The 19,480-nt window shown below is 41.6% G+C and overlaps 1 protein-coding gene across 30 annotated transcripts in view; it reads left to right on the top strand.

Moving 5' to 3' along the window:
- ank3b (ankyrin 3b) overlaps window positions 1-19,480 on the top strand; it is a 158,084-nt gene that overhangs the window by 129,792 nt on the left and 8,812 nt on the right. For 15 of the 30 annotated variants that reach the window (XM_071463719.1, XM_071463717.1, XM_071463724.1 and 12 more), the window contains 7 exons: window positions 283-405; window positions 952-978; window positions 1,602-1,683; window positions 2,931-10,817; window positions 12,472-12,546; window positions 14,361-14,492; window positions 14,698-14,841. In XM_071463719.1, the coding sequence (XP_071319820.1) occupies window positions 283-405; window positions 952-978; window positions 1,602-1,683; window positions 2,931-10,817; window positions 12,472-12,546; window positions 14,361-14,492; window positions 14,698-14,841 (8,470 nt within the window). The remainder of the gene's footprint in view (window positions 1-282; window positions 406-951; window positions 979-1,601; window positions 1,684-2,930; window positions 10,818-12,471; window positions 12,547-14,360; window positions 14,493-14,697; window positions 14,842-19,480) is intronic. The other 15 variants (XM_071463736.1, XM_071463738.1, XM_071463743.1 and 12 more) reach the window with 7 other exon arrangements.

The following is a 19,480-nucleotide window of genomic DNA, read 5'->3' as shown; positions in this document are numbered from 1 at the left end:
TGTAATATACATACATGTAATAAATATAGAATAGCCAAAAATATATATAACACTTATTATAATGTACATTATCTCTCTGCTATATCATCTTGAAATAATAAATTTAATTAAATTAAATTATCATGAATTTTTAACATAAAGTATGCCAAAGTAAAAATAAACGTAAAACTCTATCATCAAAACAAAATAGTTACTGATTATTTTCAGTGGATCGACTAATCAGCAGTTACTACTGCCTTATAAAGGAATGAGGTACATAAAGAAGCAATCTTCTCTGTCCAGGTGAGAGACCCAAGCCAGGAGCCCTGCGGTCGTCTCACTTTCCTTAAAGAGTGTAAGACCACTAAAGGCCTTCCACAAACCGCCGTGTGCAACCTGAACATCACACTTCCTGCGGTGAAAAAGGTAAGGTAGCGTGAACTCACCATTCTCTGTTGTCACCTCCATAACCATACTCATGGTTAGGGTAGTTTCGGCCCCAATAACACTGATAGATGAAAGACAGAGAAAGACTTTGGCCAAACTGCCGCCACTGTGTCTTTTATCTGTTTAAAACTTCTCGATGTATATCGGTTATCTATGCAGTGGGTTCTTCTCATTGGCTGTTTCATTATGTTCCTACCTATCTTTTGATTTGGATGACATGCTTTTGGCTGAGGGCTTTTGTGCTGGAGGCTTTTTTTTATTATCAGGCTGGCTTATTGTGGCTTGAGTTTGCTGTTTTTGCTACTGAGTGTTGGCGCTTTATACCTTTTTTCATTTTTTCTTTTTTTTTTTGGTTTGTTTGGTCTGTGTTTTTTTTTTTTTCATTTGCTGAGTTTGCTTGAGTGGCTTCTCTTCTGAGTTGGAGCTTCTGTCACTCACTCCTTTTTCACACCCTGATGTTTCTTTTCCCCCTGCTTTCCATGTTACGTTACTCCCCCTGTTTCTGCAATGCATCTTGGGAACCAGGAAATGGAATCAGATGCCGAGGATGAGGTAAACCACACCCTCCCCACCATGTGCTGTCCTCTGCGCTAGATTTATAACGGGCCTGCTCTGCTCATCATAGCCTTATTCTTTCTGCTTCTACAAGGGCAATAAACGCTTTCCTTGTTCAAAGCAACCTTTAGCTGCTCAGTTTTGCATGCCCTATTGTAGATATGAAAAGATATCTGTTTTATGTCCAATCCTTACCCTTTGCGCTCTACAGTATGTGATATAAGTGGCTTTGGAGTTTAGATATATTTACACTGTATTTAAGTCAAGATTTAACCTTATTAACAATAACTTAAAATTGATTATTGTGCTTTTAAGTAAGGTACAGTTTGTAGCCTTATCATGACTAACTCAAGCTAATTCGCTTAGCTTGGCAGCACTTACTGTAAGTACTTAAAAAACTAAAAATTGTAGTGCAGTGATACTCTTTAAGGAGAATTTGCTGCCATACTATACAACTGTTTAAAATGGGCTTTGTTCTTATGTTAATACCAACTAATGCAGACTATTTGGTTTGCTTTAATTTGACATTATAAGGTCCAAATGTTGCTCGTCTGGCTGCATTATACAATGTAGGGTGACCTAAAACTGATAGGATTTTGTGTTGTTTGCTATTGTTGCAGACTGAAAAGCCAGAGCGACGTCATACCTTTGCATCCCTAGCCTTACGTAAGCGCTACAGCTATCTGGCCGAGCCTGCACTGAGTGAGTTTGACATTTTCACTAACAAAACCCTCTGATGAATAATAACAATGCCAGTTTTCGTGGATAAGTTAGTTTATAGTAGTAACAATTTTAATTAACCTGTAAAATGCGTTATCAATATGTAGAGAGATGTGACTTATTGTAATAAATGCATATTTCTCATCCTACATAACTTGCACTGTCCACATGCTTGATTACAACATGGTACATATTTTTGCATGGGTCAATGAGTGGTTTTTTAAGTTCTTGTGCTGTGCTTGCTCACGTTGTGAGTTGTACTTTTTTCTGGGTTTGTTTCCACTGCGGAGTTGTAGATGTCAAAATGCAGCAACATCAAAATTTTTCTTTGACTTTTACCAACGCAATGTGAATTTGCATTTTGGAAGGAGGTCAAAGTAAAATTTTATTTGTTTTTCATTTGTCCCTTCTGAGTTTGAAGCTCTTTTTGGCTTTGTGATGATGTAGCAGCTTTTTCATGGGACAAAAATGCATGGTAGGAGGTCTTGAGTTTGGCTTTCTTTAAGGTGTGTCTTTTCAGTTTTTCTCACTTTTTGCTTGTCACCGATTCTTATCGATCTTTGCATGACAAAATGGGAAACACATTTTGTCATATTTTGTTTGTTATGTGATAAACGGAAAATGGAAACTTCTGCAGCCGATGGCTCTATTGTATCATAGTGTCTTTGGGGAATCTGTCATTGTGTAATTTTTGGACAAAACAGATAAAAGGCACTTTAAAAAGCGGATTGAAATTAGAGCCAGAATCCATACAATGATTTTAGAACATCTGAAGTCCAAAGAGAGAAGTTGTTTTGTGTGACTCCTGGTGCATTTGTCTCGCCATTTTTCTGTTGTCAGTCACTAGTCTACGCCATTGTCTCTGAAAATTTACTTTGCTGCTGAATGTGCTTCATTCAGTTTATTCATTATGTTGTTGTTGCTGTTGTTGTTCTTTGCGTCATCTTCCAATCCTGAATCACACAGGAACACAACTGTTTCTTTTCATCCATCTTCAGTCAATATTCAAATATCTTATCTCAGCACTTCATAAAACTGCTGTTTATCCTTCCTTGATACCAGGACTGCGTCACTGACCAACTCTTCCTCCTCTGATCTCTTCTTCTTTCACATTTATTTCCTTCCTTTCCCTTCCCCAACATAATTTTCTTTTACCTTTACTATTCCACATTGTTTTGATTATTTTTTCCATTCCTTCTTCACCATTATTTCTATAAATTCACCTGAAGAAACAGCAGTTGAGCGAAGCACAACAACAAGAACACTGCCTGCTGGTTACCCTCACAAACCTGTCTTTCCAACCAGACCTTACCCACCATGGTCGACTGCTCCTATTACCGTCCCTGGCCAAACAAGGCCAGGAGTGGGGGGTTCCCTCGCCTCTACCGATTCACCGGCAGGCTCACCAGCTGCTTCTCCATTGAAATCTACCTGGCCCCTCTCCTCCCCATCACCTCCATGCCCTGCAACTATCAAAGCCACTCTGGGAGCTCCACCACCAGCACCTACCCTGTCATCCCCAGTTAAATCACTTAGTGACTTAGTGTCCTCATCCCCCATCAGGTCTTACAGGACTATGCCTTCTCCTATTAAAACCGTTGTCCAGCAGGGTCAATACCCTGTCCAGGGTTCTGCTAGCCTTGTGTCCTCTGGAAGTCCATGTAAACCTGCAACAGATCCAGCATCTATCAAGAACCTTGCTTCAGCATACACATCCAGGACTTCCCCACTTCACTCAATACCCAATGGCCCTATGCCAGAGAGGTCATCAGCTCCTATCACTGCTCAGGCATCACCAAAGACATCGTACAACGTGTACAATGCTAATCTGCCTTTTAAAACCACCCTTGGGTCCACAATTGTGACAGATGCAGGTGCACCTAACCTTCCGTCTGGTAAAAGCATCTCCAGCCTCTCCTCTTTGAAAACCTCTGTAGATTCAACACTTTCATCCCGAGGAGGAAGAACATCCCTCTCATCTCTCTCTTCAACTGGACAGACAACCATTGCCTCCTCAGAATTGTCCATGATGAACGGATCAGTCTCGCCTGTTAAATATCCATCGTCCTCCTCAACGCCATCTTCCCCTTCTTCTCGCCTTCTCTCTGACAGGAGTAGCAGCCTTCAGGAGAGAATTCAGGCTACCACCCAGGCAGCAACCTCTGGTGTCAGTGCAGCCATAAACGAAGCAATAGACTCATACTCTGCCTCTGGCTATGGCACTCTTAAATCACTGTCCTCCTCACGTAGATCTGCAACAACAAGCTCTGCTTATGGTTCTATGAGATCTGTAGTTGCTTCCTCCAGCTCAGCAGTTTCATCTAATACGGTGACTGTACCTGTGTATTCATTAGTAAATGTCGTCCCAGAGGCCCCTGTCAAACCAGGGCCTGGGTCTCTAAAAATGGCACTGCCTGATTCCCCTCGTTCCTCATCTCCGTCGTCTTCCTCTCTGTCTTCCTGTGTTACTGCATCAAAAATAAAGTCCCAATTGAAATCTCCTCCATTCATAACACCGCCTATCATCCATCCAACTGCAGCTTCCAACCAGGAGATACTAAAAGATGTAGCAGACATGAAAGAGGATCTGATCAGAATGTCAGCTATCCTACAGACAGACACACAGACAGCAGCCAAAACTGTCCAAACATCAAATACTGGCACTCCTAAAGAGACCAAGTTAGAGGATGAAGAGCCATTTACTCTAGTTGAGAAAGTGAAAGAGGATTTGGTAAAAGTCAGTGAGATTTTACAGAAAGATATCATGAGTGAAGGTAAGGCCATTGCAGGTAAAGAGAGAGCCTCAGAGGATGAATGGGAGGAATTTTCGAAAGATGAGATTGAGGAGGCACAAAGAAGTGCCCTCGCAGACTATTACCCATCATTTGATGAAAACACGCTCCCTCTCAAGCACCAATCCATGTCAAGCAAAGACTTGGAGTTAGCTAGAGTAGTAGATTTTTTAACAAATGATATTGGCGCTAACTCTCTCTCCAAAATGGCAGAGTTGAAATGTAAGTATGAGGAGGTGGCAAAAACGGAAGGGGAGGAGAAACAGAAACGTGTTCTTAAACCATCTATGTCGATACAAGAACACAAACTCAAAATGCCTCCACCAGTCTCAGGCATGCTCAGGTCTCCCTCGGAGAAGGACCTAAGCAAACTGGCCGAGTCCTATCAGGGATCTGAGACTATTTTGGAATCACCCGAGGACCTGTCTCATGAGCAGGATAAGAGTCCCTTGTCAGACAGCGGGTTTGAGACTAGGAGTGAAAAGACACCCTCTGCTCCTCAGAGTGCAGAGAGCACAGGACCTAAGCCATTATTCACAGATTCACCCATCCCTCCCTGTGTAACTGAGACTAGGACTGAAGTGGTCCACATTAGGAGCTATGAGCAGCCTGATGATCTCTGTGAGCCTCTACCCCTGGAGGAGGCAGCATCTGCCCCTCCTTCTATAGAGCCAGATCCAGCTTCAGTAAGCTCTACCAAAGCCCTACAGATGAAAATGCCAGAAGAGGACTCCATGATGAACAAAAGCATGTGTCTTAAGGAGGAAACTCATATTACTACTACCACTAGAATGGTCTATCACAAGCCCCAACTGACTGACGGCACAGAGATAAGAGAGGAAGCTATGTCAGTCAGAGATATCATGAAAGCTTTCCAGTCAGGTAGGGACCCATCTAAAGAACTGGCAGGCCTTTTTGAACACAAGGCTAGCCAGGATTCTGTAAAAGGTGATGAGCTGACTCCTAGATTTCTAGACAGAGACATTAAAACGAAACCCAAAGTCGAACGGATAATAGAAGTTCATATTGAAAAGGGCCACAGCACAACAGAGCCAACTGAGGTTATTATCAGAGAAACCAAAAAACACCCTGAGCTTTATGTCTACAAAGGGGACCGTGGAATTAGGGAACTTACTGATTACGATGAGGCTCAACAGGAGGAAGAGGAGCTTACTGTCGAAGAATCTCTGCCCTCCTTCCTGGAAACATCTCGTGTTAACACCCCAGTGTCTCAGGAGGAAGACAGTCGCCCAAGTTCTGCTCAATTGATAGCGGATGATTCATATAAAGCCCTGAAACTACTGAGCCAGCATTCCATAGAGTACTGTGATGATGAGCTGTCAGAGATAAGAGGTGAATCATATAGGTTTGCTGAGAAAATGCTTCTGTCTGAGAAACTTGATGTGTCTTCGCTGTCTCACTCTGACACAGAGGATTCAGCAATGATGACTGACAAAAACCGCCACCTTATTCATGAGGAGAATGGTAGCCGTAGCAGTGAGAGCATGAGTCAACAGCAAGGAAGCCCAAAAAGAGAGTTTGTTTCTAAGTCATCAAAAGATGGGTCCCCCAAATCTGGTAAATTCTTGCACAGGGATGAACCATCTCCTTTTGATAAAGTGACAGTGCTCCATTACTCCACAGAACAGGGCAGCCCCAAGCATGCTGTTTGGATGCGATTTACAGAGGATAAACATGACAGAAGCAGGGATAAGCTCCTTTATGAGGATAGGGTGGACCAAACTGTAAAGGAAGCTGAAGAAAAACTCAGTGAGGTATCTCAGTTTTTCCGTGACAAAACAGAGAAGCTCAATGATGAACTGCAGTCCCCTGAGAAAAAGCCTATGAGACGAGAGGCGAAGGAACCCAGATCCTGGCCTAGCTCAGCCTGCAGTAGCCCAGAGAAAACACAACAGAAACCTAAGACAGGAGACGAGGGCTTCAGTAAAAGCAAACTTAGGGAGCCCTCAGTTAGTAAAATGTTTGGGAGCACCCCATTAACTGAAAAGAAAAGCTCAAGCTTACCAAGTAGCCCCCAGAAAAGCATTCTCTCTCATACCAGTGATGATAAAATTAAACAACAAACTAAGACTAGTGAATCTGCACCCTCTTCTCCTGCTCATGTAACATCAACATCCAAAGTCAGTGCTGTGAGGATGAAGTTTGAATCTGAGGCTCAGAAACAAAGTCAATCTAGTCCAACCAAAATTCCTCCTCCAGTGCAGCCAAAACCTTCAATAAAGAAATTACAGGAGAGCAAACTTCCTGTTTATCAGTTTTTTGCAGGAGGTAAAGCATCAAAAGTGTCTGAAACATCAGAAGATGAAAGCTTGAAAAAGGATGTTGAGCGGGATAAATGTGCTGATGCAGACAGCAGTAAACCTGCTGTGATATCATCAGCATCAAAAGCCCCAAAACATATAGGAGAAAAACTGCAAAACAAAAACATTCCAGAGGCCTCCTTACGAAGACCAATTAGTGAAACTCAGACTGACAAGGCAACTACTAGAGGGAAAGATATTAATTCCAGTGTTACTCAGGAAATTAAAGAAAGCAATAAAGTTCAGACATCTATTGTTCATGATGCTGTTAGATTACTAGAGAAAGAGAGTGACGCTAAAAAATACCTACAAATCACAAAAGGTGAGTCTTCTTCCAAAGAAGTAATAGCTGAGCTGCCCAAAAAAGATGGTGAGGAACCACTAAACAAAAATCTCAGAAAAAAGACAGAATCTCAAATCCCTGTAAGAACAGCATCCTCTACTTTAGATAATGACCTCACAAAAAAACAGACGATAACTAAACCCTCACAGATACCGACACTATCTAAAAGTAAAGTACAGATGAGTCTTGACACAACCCCAGTAAAAACAGACGAAAATCTAACCTTTGAAATTCTAGATAATGCACCCAAAGATTCCAACTCCAATAATCTTCCTAGCCCTAGAGAAATTCTGGAGAATGTCATAACCCCTCCAGCTGCTATAACAACTAAAGAGAACTTCAAGGGCATCAAAACATTACCTGTTTATGTCAGTGTCCAGGTAGGCAGGCAGGCAGAGAGGGAGGCCAAAGGAGCACTGTACACAGTCAAACAGAAATCAAACTCAGCACTCAGCCCCATAAGCCCAGATGATGATACACTCGAACAGGTGTCTTTCATAGACAGCTCAGGGAAAAGCCCCATTACACCAGAGACCCCCAGCTCTGAGGAAGTTAGCTATGACCTCACTACCAGGACCCCTGACGGCTTTATGGGATTCATGCCAGGGAAACCTAGCCCCATCATGGAGGTATCTGAGGAATCAGAGGAAGATGACAAAGGCAAAGTTGTTTTCTCTTTTAAGGAGGCCCTACCAGAAAGGAAAACAGATATTCATGCCACCCAAGCAGATCTTGCTAATGCTAATAAGCAAGACACAGAAATTAATGATAACCTGCAGGAATTAACAAATAGATTCAACCTGCAAGAAACAACAACTAATGGCAGGTATGATGAATTAACAGGGCAGGAGCATCATGAAGTCTCAAAAGACAAAGGTATTGCATATATTGAGTTCCCTCCCCCTCCTCCTTTGGACTCAGCTTCAGAAATTTCAGACCCAGAAAGGAAAGGTTCCTGTGCCTCTTCAGAGACTGAGACAGAAATGATGGAGGTTAACCTACAGGAAGAACATGACAAACATTTGCTGACTGAGCCAATTATAAGAATCCAACCTCCTTCCCCGGTGCCTCCCGGGGAAGATGACAGTCAGTCAAATGGTGAAGAGGCAGACGAAGATGACGATGAGTCAATCTTTCAACCAATTCCTTGTAAGAAATTTACTTTCAAAGTTCCGGATGAGGAGGAGGAGAAGAAAAGGGAGAAGGAAAAGGCATCTAAATCCAAAAAACATGACAAAAATGGAAACAACAAAGAAATTAATGGTGGGACCAATGGCTCTAATGGCTCCATTGGTTCTAATGGTTCCAATGGTTCTAAAGGTTCTAATGACAAAGGAGAAGACTATGAATATGAACAAAATGGAAATGACCAGTCAATAACAGACTGTTCAATAGCCACAACAGCTGAATTTTCTCATGACACAGATGCAACAGAGATAGACTCCCTAGATGGATATGAACTTCAGGATGAGGATGATGGCCTGTGTGAGCAGGCAGATTTACGGCTGTTTGGTCTTCCAGACAGCCGGAGAGATGTCTGGGCAACAGACACTTTTAGGTCTTCTGACCGCTCTTTTCCCCAGACCAAACTTGAAGTTATTGAAGAGGAGAAAACCCCAGAAGAATGTCAAAAGGACACTTTCAAAAAAGATACCCCCTCAAATGGTGGTAACCCTGATGCTGTTAGTAAAGATGGGGTTAAAAGTCAAGAACAAAAACCCTCCGATACAGAGGGATTTTCAGACACTTACTTTAGTTATAAGTTAGAGGAGGAGTTTAACTCTCCTTTTAAAACTGTTGCCACTAAAGGGCTGGACTTTGATCCCTGGCCCAGTAAAGGTGGAGAAGAAGAAGTCGTTGACATGGGAGGGACACGGGGAAGCAATGGTGAGCCTAAGCCTTTTGGACTAGCAGTGGACGAACAGTCTCAGGCTACAACACCAGACACTACCCCAGCCCGAACACCAACGGACGATAGCACGCCGACAAGCGAGCCAAATCCATTCCCCTTCCATGAAGGGAAGATGTTTGAGATGACACGCAGTGGTGCGATTGACATGAGCAAGAGGGACATGGTGGAGGAGAGGCTCCAGTTTTTTCAGATTGGTGAGCATTACTACTCGGCGGGCAGGTACAGTGTCAGAGACTCAGAGGTAGATGCCTCCTCACAACACAGGGATCAATTAAGTACTCAGGATCCCACAAATACTTCAGTAATCTCTCAAGTCTCCGTTCAGACTACTACTGTCCAGCTAGAAATATCAAATCTTGCTGGCAGTTACAGCACATGCAGAGACTCAACTTCCAACACTGAGCCTACATTCTCCACTTTTAGAACAGGATTGAAGTTGTCATCTGATAAAACTTATGATGCATCAAATAACAGTTCTAAATGTAGAACAACAGGCACCTTTGATAATATAACCTCAGGGTCAACTGTAGATAGTTCTTATTCTGTAACCCCAAACTACACAGATTGTTCTAATTTTGATACATCAAGCATGGCAGATTATTATTCAAATTATGGAATTCCTTCAGGTATATCCAAACAAAGCAGCCATTTGGATTGGATCTCAGAAAATCAGAACTACCAAAGCACAGATTACTCTTACGCACCTTCACAACAGATAAGCAATCCCCAGACATGGAGTAGCAATACCAGTAGCAACACCCCTGTCTCCCAGTATGTCCATCCAGATGTCGTTCAGGCTGGCAGTATTGTGGTCAACTTGTTGTCCTCCTCGGGACTGCAGGAGATTAGCAGGATAGAAGCGTCCTTCAACCAGCTAGAGGTGAACAGCAGGGAAGGCAGGGTTTGTCCAAATGTAGCAATAACAAACACAGGAGCCAAAGAGGACAAATCCCAGATATGCAAGTCCAGGTTACCAGTGAGGGTGCCCAGCCGCAAACTATGCAGCCAAAGTCGACCAATAGTAAAAGACAAGGCACAAAAAAATGCTGATAAATTCCAAGTCAGGAAACATGCAATGCATAAAGTTAGGGAAAGATTAGACCCTTTTGAGAATTTATTTCCTAAATCTAGAATCCCAGTCATGAAAGCTATTAAATACCCCTCTTGTTCCCAGGAGCAGAAACAGGTTAGATTTAAATCTGTAGTCAGTGACAGAAGCATTAAAATTAGCAGGGGCAATAAACAGCTAACTAAAAGCAGATCCAGCACTGAACAAAGATGTAGTTTAGTGAAAACCCCAAGAAAAAGTAACACAAAAGAGACTGGGAGAAACAACAGTGTAGTGATCTCAAAAAACTTAAAAACAAGGTCTGTCACTAGCCAGGTAGCCATCCCTTTGGACCAAACCATTCCCAAGGAGGCTGAAACAAAGTTAGAGGGGAAAACACTGCCCACTGAGGATGAAGAGAGCTGCAGCCTCAGCACTACCAGGAACACTTCCCTGTCAGAGCCATCTAGAGCTTCTAGAAGTTCCTGCCCTTCACGCACCTCTACCTCCACCTCCACCACCACATCAACACCATCTGCTAGAGATGTGAGAGCTGAGGTTGAGCAAGCCAGCAGTGACAGGATGAGGAGGAGCAGGAGGAAGAGTAGGCGGACACATGGAGGGAAGGAGAAGGAGCAGAAGGAGGAAGGGAGTCAGGTTGATCAACCAATCACGGCTCCTGTCACGGAGAACAAGACTAGTTTGTAAACTCTTTCTAAACACTTGTTATACTTTATCTTTCGAGATGCATGTAGCTGTCGTGGGTGCTTTGTGATGTGACGTTGTAAGTGTAGCTGTCACTTCTTCTTCCTGTCATTCTCGTTATTTGTGTCCTGTGCTGTCTGATTTAGACAAAGACCTAAAGGGTAAAACATGGAGAGTTGATGACTGAATCAGCAATACTCAAAAATTGTCTCTGGATCAAAGCACAAGATTTTATTCCTCCTTGGATGCATAATTTCATGCTGTGAAATATTTAAGATCTATTAAGGCAAATGTGCTTAATTACCTAAAAGAAACTCTAACCAGCGAACAAGAGTTTTATAACAGACTGTAGTCATGTCTCTGGTGTACAGAATAAGGTACAGGAACTGCAATGTCAAAATCAGTATCAGTTTGCAAATACCACACTTGAGCAGCTAAGTTAAGAGTGAGTATACATTCTTTCTATTACTATGGGTCATCCTCACTTTCAAATCACACCAAGATTAAGGTAGCCTCGCACCTCACCACATGACACCACACCACTCACCTCCTCTCTAGACATGATCAAGACTGAAACGTAGATGATTGGGTACATATGACCTTGTGTTTGTTTTTGGTCTGCTTGCCTGGTTTGTAGATATCATTTGGTGGTACTTTTGCTCTCTGAAATCGCTGCGAAAACAATCCATCGGCTGAACTTGAGAATCATGTAAACGGCAGCCGCACAGCAGGGTGTCATTTGTAACTTGGTGGAAAACCTTGTGCAGCTGGACCACTCTTGATTTTAAGTTGAAGCCATGAATTGCTTTTTTCAGTGGGAGGGAATGTTGCCTGATGGTAGATTGTTTGTTGTTAGTGATGTGATACAAAACTCTTTAACTCTGAACTCTTACTACTAATACTAATACTACTGAACATCATAGAATTTCGTGTGAAAATGTGATTTTTGTTTTTTCTTTTCTGGCCTCACAGATCCTCATGCGTGTGATTGTACTTTGTATTATCAGCTGTCTCACTGATATTGTTTCGTAATGAGCTTTGTGAGTATTAGTGAGCTTTCCAGGTGCTAATAGTCCAGGGGATGGGGGTTTAGCTTTCGACAGAACCATGCTAGTTGTTTCCCTCTGTTTCAAGTATTTATACTAAGCTAAGCTTACAGTGTCCTGGCTCCAGCTTCATATTAAAACAGACAGATCCGAGAGTGGTATCAATCTCCTCTCCTCACTCTCAACAAGAAAACAAAGTATATTTCCAAAATGTCTAATAATTTCTCTAAAAAAAATATCCATTATCTAAACTGAATCATTGAGGAGAGTCTGGCCAGAAAAGCTGTATTTCTTTTCAAAGGTGAGACATGGGACAGTGAGCTAAAGTTGGTCTTTATATTTAATATGAATATAACATCAGAAAATGGCAAACACTGAGTTTATTTAAGTAGGTGTTCATTAACTAGGTATTTAGTAGGTATTATGGTTAAACTACATTAATGTCAACAGACTTCAGTTCACAATCCCGGTCTCTTTCCTCCATTAAATGTCGTTGCTCCCCTCTGCAGCCATTTTATATGGAGCTCATTTAATTTGGGGATTGTTGTCATAATACCACATGTTAACTGTTCGTATCCTGCCCCTTCCCTGCTTCCTGCACAGGCCCTCAGAGTCCCTGTGAGAGAACAGATGTCCGCATGGCAATAGTAGCTGACCACCTTGGACTCAGCTGGACTGGTGAGTCGACACACATCTCACTTTTTCACATTTAGTAAAACACAAAAGCTAAAAACAAGCATGAAGCCATGCAATAATACTGCTAATTAATATGACATGGATAAACAGCTGCAATGCTGGAAGTGAATCCGTTTATCTGAATCCATTAATTGTGCAAGCGGAGACTAAAACTCATGTACTTAGGATAGTGTTCAGTCTGTTCGCTGGACATGATACTGGTCCTGCAACGAGGATTCAGTATGTGAATTTTAAAGAACACCCATGTGAGGATGAATCAGCTGGACTCAGCTTTCAAACCACTAGTTTTACAGTGTTTGTTGCCCTCTGGTGGACAGATATTATAAAATATCTCAACTTGGCAGTGCTGCAGTGGCAGTTATAGACACATACATCATCATCAACACACATACAATACAACATCGAAGTAGAAAAATTACAAAAACTCAAGATAAATTTGAAGTTTTCAATTTAATTTGTGGAATTTAAACAAACTCACCTATTGCTGAGTCATATTAGCAATGCAGGCTGAAAAATATATAAAGTAATACCTATATTATTAATTTTACTAGCAAGAAGCTTGTATATCAGTGTATTTATATTCTTAATTGTCATGTAGCTTTGTGTTTGAGTGTATTTAAGAGGAACAGTGTGATGGTATTTTTGTGTCTATATTGCTCTTGAGCAGGGATAAGGGTGTGGCCTCTGCAGTTTAGCCCAAGCCTGTCCACCTGCACTGCAGCACTGGCCCACGCCTGTGTGCATGCGTGTGAGTGGGTGCACTGTCATCCTCTGAAGTGTGTATGAGTTGTAGTTGTGTGTCTCTGTCCGGTGACCGAGTGAGTGCTCAGTAGAGGGAAGGAATCTAATCCATATTTAATGTGTGTTCCTGTTGCAGAGCCGCAGTGAACACTATGTTCACATGGTTTTAGATTTATAGTCTGTGTGCTTGTCTGTACTCACTCTCTCATTATCTTTAGAGTGTTTGGCAGTTACAGCTATTCAGTGAGGGAGCACTAAGGAAATAAATAAAATGAAAAGTGTTGACATATATCATGGTGATCAAGTGAAGCCTGTAACATAAAAACCAATCAGTTGGAAGGTGAATTTCATTTGATGTGAACTGTGATGCTGCAAACTTGAAATCTAATTTAAAATGTCACCCTCTTCAGACATTTTTTTCTAGCTAATTAGCGCTGCTGGTTCTGTGCATTGCTGCACACGTTAGTATTTCCCCTGTGGCCTTCATTTGTTCACACCTAATTCTGTGTGAGTCAACATCTCTTCATCAGATGACTGTTTGATGCATTTATGGAGACATTTTTCTACTGTCATTCCCTTTTGCTAGATGTGATTTTTTACTATAGACTATGGACTAACACAGAACATAAATTTGATGGGTGATAAATGACAGAAATGAAATGAGACTCCTAAGACCTACCTAGTGACCAGCAAAAACACATCATTTTAGTTTGACTTTCTCATGAAAAGAAACTGTTTTGTGGAGTTTGCATGTTCTCTCCATGTCTGTGTGGATTCCCTCCGGGTACTCCGGCTTCCTCCCACAGTCCAAAGACATGCACATTAGGTTAATTGGACTCTCTGAAATTGCCCATAGGTGTGAATGTGAGTGTGGGTGGTTGTTTGTCTCTATATGTCAGCCCTGTGATAGACAGGCGACCTGTCCAGGGTGTACCCCGCCCTTGCCAAGTGTCAGCTGGGATTTGTTCCAGCCCCCCGTGACCCTGTACGGATAAGCGGTTTAGAAAATGGATGGATGGATGGAAATAACCTGTTTTGTTTGTGTGTTGGTGCAGAGCTGGCCAGGGAGCTGGATTTCTCTGTGGATGAGATCAACTTCATCAGAGTGGAGAACCCTAATTCCCTGACCGCACAGAGCTTCATGCTCCTAAAGAAATGGGTGTACAGGGATGGTAAAAATGCCACAAGTAAGCAGAGTGTGTGTTTTTGTGTGTGCCTCTACTGTATGTGCATGTTTTTGTAGAGAAATGTATTGTTATTCATATCCAGGTTTACTTTTCTTAACTGGTATTATTTTATTAGAATAGATGTTAAGAGAATTACACATTCTTGTGATATTGATATTGAAATATGACATGGAAAATGTAATTCCTGTGTCTCTCTCCCGTCTAGCGGACGCTTTAACTGCGGTGCTGACTAAGATCAATCGGTTGGATATTGTGACTTTGCTGGAAGGGCCCATATTTGACTACGGTAACATTTCAGGCACACGCTGCTTTGCCGATGATAACGCAGTATTCCCGGATCAGTCCGATGGTAAAGTGTAGCCCACCCTAGCTGAACTCTCAGTCTATCTCTCAGTCTATCCCTTCACCCCTCTTCACCTCCTCTCTCAGCCAGATAGTCAGACCTGACTGTGTAAACAATTACAGAACCAATCAGGCTTGACCAAACAGTGGAAGTTAATTAAAAATGACTTAATGCTCCAGCAGGTTCATTGAGTTCATAGTTAATGGACCATCAGGTAATAATAGTATTAGAGTTGTCTCTATTAAGCAGTCACCCCAGTCAGCTTGTTAGTTTTCCAACACTGGGCAGTGCAATTAATTTGTAGCACTGAGTCATTGGAACATAAATGGCAAGTGATAGATTTTTGGGTGATTATCAATATATTTGAAAACCTCAAAAAAAATTCTTCCCGCTTGCATAAATGTTATTGATTTTAATTGAGGGCAGGAAAAATCTGTACCATTTTAGGTGCATGACACTTTTTAGTTTGTGTGACTGTTTTTGTAAAATGTCCAGAAGCATGGTCCTGAGGTAAATGTAATTTGCGAATTGAATGAATCGGTGTTTCTGTCCCATCTGATAAATGTATTAATAATCTTATTGATAAGATAATGAATGAAGCACATTTTTCAGATGGGTTAGAGCATTGGTTCATAATTTGGTTTAACAATAGTTATGTTAATGTGTATGTTACAAGTTTCATCCTTCTTTCCTTTTATCGATATGTGCGATTAAAATACATAAAAACATAATTATAACAACCAATTTATAATAATGGCATGTTTGCTTTAAGCAGTATGACAAGTCTTTTCATCCCTCTGTCTATATTTCTCTCTTTCTTCTTAATTGAAAATTAAATGTGGCAGCCACTAGTTACTCTGATTTTGACAGATCCAATGAGGGACATTTCAGAACTGATGAAAATGTGTGTTTTGTTATACATAGATTATAAATTATACAAGCTACAATTAGCTTGTTTGTCACTGTGGAACAAAGTTTTTAAGCAGTGAGTCAAAGGGACGGGTGTATGCAGGTGTTCTGAAAACAACAGGAAGTACTTGTGTTTTGAACTCTGTAAAAGTCCTCTGCTATGATTCATATTTTTTAACATGGTTTTCACACATAAAAAGTGAAAAAAACGGAAAAGCACATGTACGCTTACTTCCTCATTAAGAAATCTGGATCAGACCTTATGCTCGACCCACCATCACTGCCTGCACTAGATAGACAGGTGAAAGAGCAGAGAGTAACAAGATGGTTAGTGGAGGAAACATCAGAGAGACTCGGCCTCATGTTTGAGCCTCACTCAGACCCAGACTTAGATGAGGACTAGCAGACATATCAGAACAGTTTGCATCTTTTGTTTGTTTATGTTGTTTGTTAGCTCGTAACTGGCAGTGGCTGACACAGTGTTAGTGGCTGTTAGTGGCTGTCATGGGTTCACTGTAGCTCCAAGGAAATACACAGTCATGACGATGACTGATTATTTCAGTTTTTATTTCTTGTATCATATGAAAACACAATATTAAAATGTTAACAAGGTTAAAAAAAAACAAATTTTCATCATCTTTAAGGTATTTTAAAAACCCTGCTGCAGTTTTACAAAGAACATACTCAGAGTCGTAGCTCAGTCAAATCTGCACAGGTCATATGATATGATACACATATTTTAAGATTCAGTGACTTACACTTTCAAAGGCTATATTGTCTCTTCATGTATCTTATAAATCTGTATAGAAATCATAGCAGACACTCATAACTGTGTAAGAGAACTTGCCTCAGAATCATCTCGATTTTAAATTTACTTCAGTATCAAAATAAGCCAGTGATAGTTGTCTGTACATTCAGGGGTAAGAATGTACAGACAAGTAAGTTTAGTAAGTTAAAGAAAATTAATATTTCTCTATTGCGCTGTCTTTGTAGGAAAACATGGAAACAAACAGCCCCAAATAAATAAAGAGATCTTTCTCCTACAATCAGTAGTTGTTGCTACATAGTTTTCATGCACACACTAAGACAAATTTCTGAAATGGGCCTCATTGTAAATCTGATTTATTCCGTTTCCAAAAGTCATCTGAACACAAGGATCAGTGTTACTACTGCTTTGACCAAATCTGGAGCAAATATGATCTTTTTGTAAAGATGATTTAAAGTGAAACCAACATTTAATAGATACAAAGATCAACAAAATGCATGGCTATGGCTTTGTGTGGGAGGCTGCCTGTTCTAATGTTGTTGGCTTGCAATAATACACTTTTAACACTCTTCAAATGGGCGGAGCCTTTTCAACACATCTGCGAGTGTTTCTGCGGGCCACATGTCCATCATGAGCGCTGCCCCAGACGACACTCTATATGGGTTGAAAATGAAACACCTTTTTTCAAAGTGTACAGTGTATAATTATGCTTCTGTGTCACTGCTGTTAGCTGTGCTGTACCTCTTGTCTCCTGGGTTCCTCCAAGCCTCCCAGCCTCTACGCTCCACTGCAGCTTCTCCTGCTTTGAGACCAGCAGACTCACCCACCTTCCTCCTCCTCTTCCTCCTGCTCTTCTTGCTTCTGAGTGACTAATTCCTAAAGCAAATTCCCTTGTCAGCACTAAACACCACTAACCACCTAATCCCCACCAACGGCTAACTCCTGCTAACTTCAGCTACTTTTGGATCCAGTTGTAGCTGCTGCTCTTACCCTCACTGCTGAGCTCAGGCTGACCAACAGCGCTCCCTGTCAGCACTAATAACTGCTGCATGTCCCTCCTGCCCAAACTCTTTGACACCAACAGCTATGTAGCAAGTGTTAGCAATTGCATATCCCCAATTATGAGGTACCATGCTGGACTCTAAGATCACATGGGAACTTTTACAGGCTTAAGAAGGGATTTACATTCTATAATTATGCAAAAATGACTCATGATGTGTTATAGTATCAAAGTAATTCTAAGTAGGTTTTGGATATGTAGAGTGTCCACAGTTGAAAAGTGGTTAAATTAAGTAAGCTCAGTCAGTATGTGGACAGAAATACTTAATTTCTGAGATGGTTGCTAATGTACAATACTGTCCAACAATGCAATGCACATAGGAGTAGCAGCAAAAAAATAAATTCACAGTTCACAGTTGTGGTGACAAACTTTGAAAGGAAAGGAGGCAGCAATGGGGAAATTAGCCAGATGGACATTCACCAAATCAACTACTTAGTCTTCATCCTTGAAGTGAACCAAGAAATAGAGTTTGAAAACTCAAATCTCACCTTTGTGTTGCTTCTTGAAGTTTCTTTTCAAATAAGCCAAACAAATGTGACATTTACAATTTATTGGAAGTGGATTGAGACATAATTCTTTTTATTATTTTTTATTTTTTATAAGACAACAGACATTAAGGATGAAGACTAACTGCTTATTTAGGCCAATGAACATCTGGTTAAAAAGAGAAGCCCAGAGCCCCTTTTCTATGGCTACCATTCAGGACTGTCCAGTCTATTGCTGACAGAATGTATTATTCCCTGATAGTACAAAATATATAATACACAGTAAATACCTTTAGTTTGTAGTATGAAATTGGGACTTAGCAGTTGTTTGGGGGGTAGCCAAAAACCTCTGAAGTAATTTATTCGAATGAGCCAGAATTCCCAGTTCCAACCCTACGCTTTCTTACTTCCTCAATGAAAAAGAAACTTTAGACCACCTAGATCCCAAAACCTGTCCTCATGCAAGACAAAGCCAGAGTGTGAATTTATTTTTTCTCTCCTGTAATGGATGTTTTTGATGCTACTGCTCTTGACTAAAAAGCCTTTTCTTGCTTAACTGCTGAGATAAGCAATCCAATGATTCTGGTCTGCAATATCTTTGCTTCTGCAGCTTCTTCAGTATTAAGCCTTCGTCAATCATATGTTCACTTCATTGTCTGTGCGTTAACCAGTTTGATTTTTAAATGCTTTGTTTGTCTTTTCATCCAAGTCTTGTCTGACAGTTGTTCTGTGTTTTTTGTTTTTTCTGTGTGATAACTGAAATAGCTCCAAAACCTCTCAGATCTCCCACGTTCCCCCTGTGTCCTCGAACGTCTCAGCCTGTCACGCCTCTCCATGCCACTTCTCCCTCCTTCACCTCCATCTCCTCCTCCTCTCCTCCATTTTATTTTAGCCATATCACCTCTTTGTCTCTCCCCTCCCCCCCCGATGTCCCTTCTCTCTCGTCTGTCTTTCATTTCCCGTCTCCTCCTTCAACTCCTCCTGTTTACCTCCTGCCTGTTGCTCCTGTCCTCCCTCACTTCTTCACTCTTCCTTACTCCCCGCCTCTTCCCTCCTCCCCTCGAAGTCCTTTCAGCTTCTCCACGTTCTTCTCTTCCCCTCGCTTTCCTCCCTCTTCCTTCTGTCTGCCCTTCTCTCCTCCATCTTCCTCTCTTCCTCCTCTGGTTCTTCGCCCTCCTCCCCATTCTGCCTCTCCTACACCTCTTAAACCCTCTCCCCCTCTTCCTTCTTCTTACACCTCCCTCTCCTTATCTGGTGCTTCCTCTCCCCCTTTTCCATCTCCTCCTCCTCTGTCATCTTCTCCTGCTTATGTTCCCCTTTCTCCCCCTTTCCCTTCCCCTCCCACCTCCACTCCCCCGTCCCCCTCTTTAATATGCAACTTTTTTCCTCCTCAACTTCCTTCCACTTCTTTGCCTCCACCACCCT

Source organism: Trachinotus anak, unplaced genomic scaffold, assembly GCF_046630095.1.
Source record: "Trachinotus anak isolate AG129_WGS33_773 ecotype Australia unplaced genomic scaffold, CSIRO_AGI_Tana_v1 ptg000025l, whole genome shotgun sequence".
NCBI lineage: Eukaryota > Metazoa > Chordata > Actinopteri > Carangiformes > Carangidae > Trachinotus > Trachinotus anak.
Note: the sequence above shows the minus strand (reverse complement) of the source record. Positions and strands in the feature narration are given on the sequence as shown.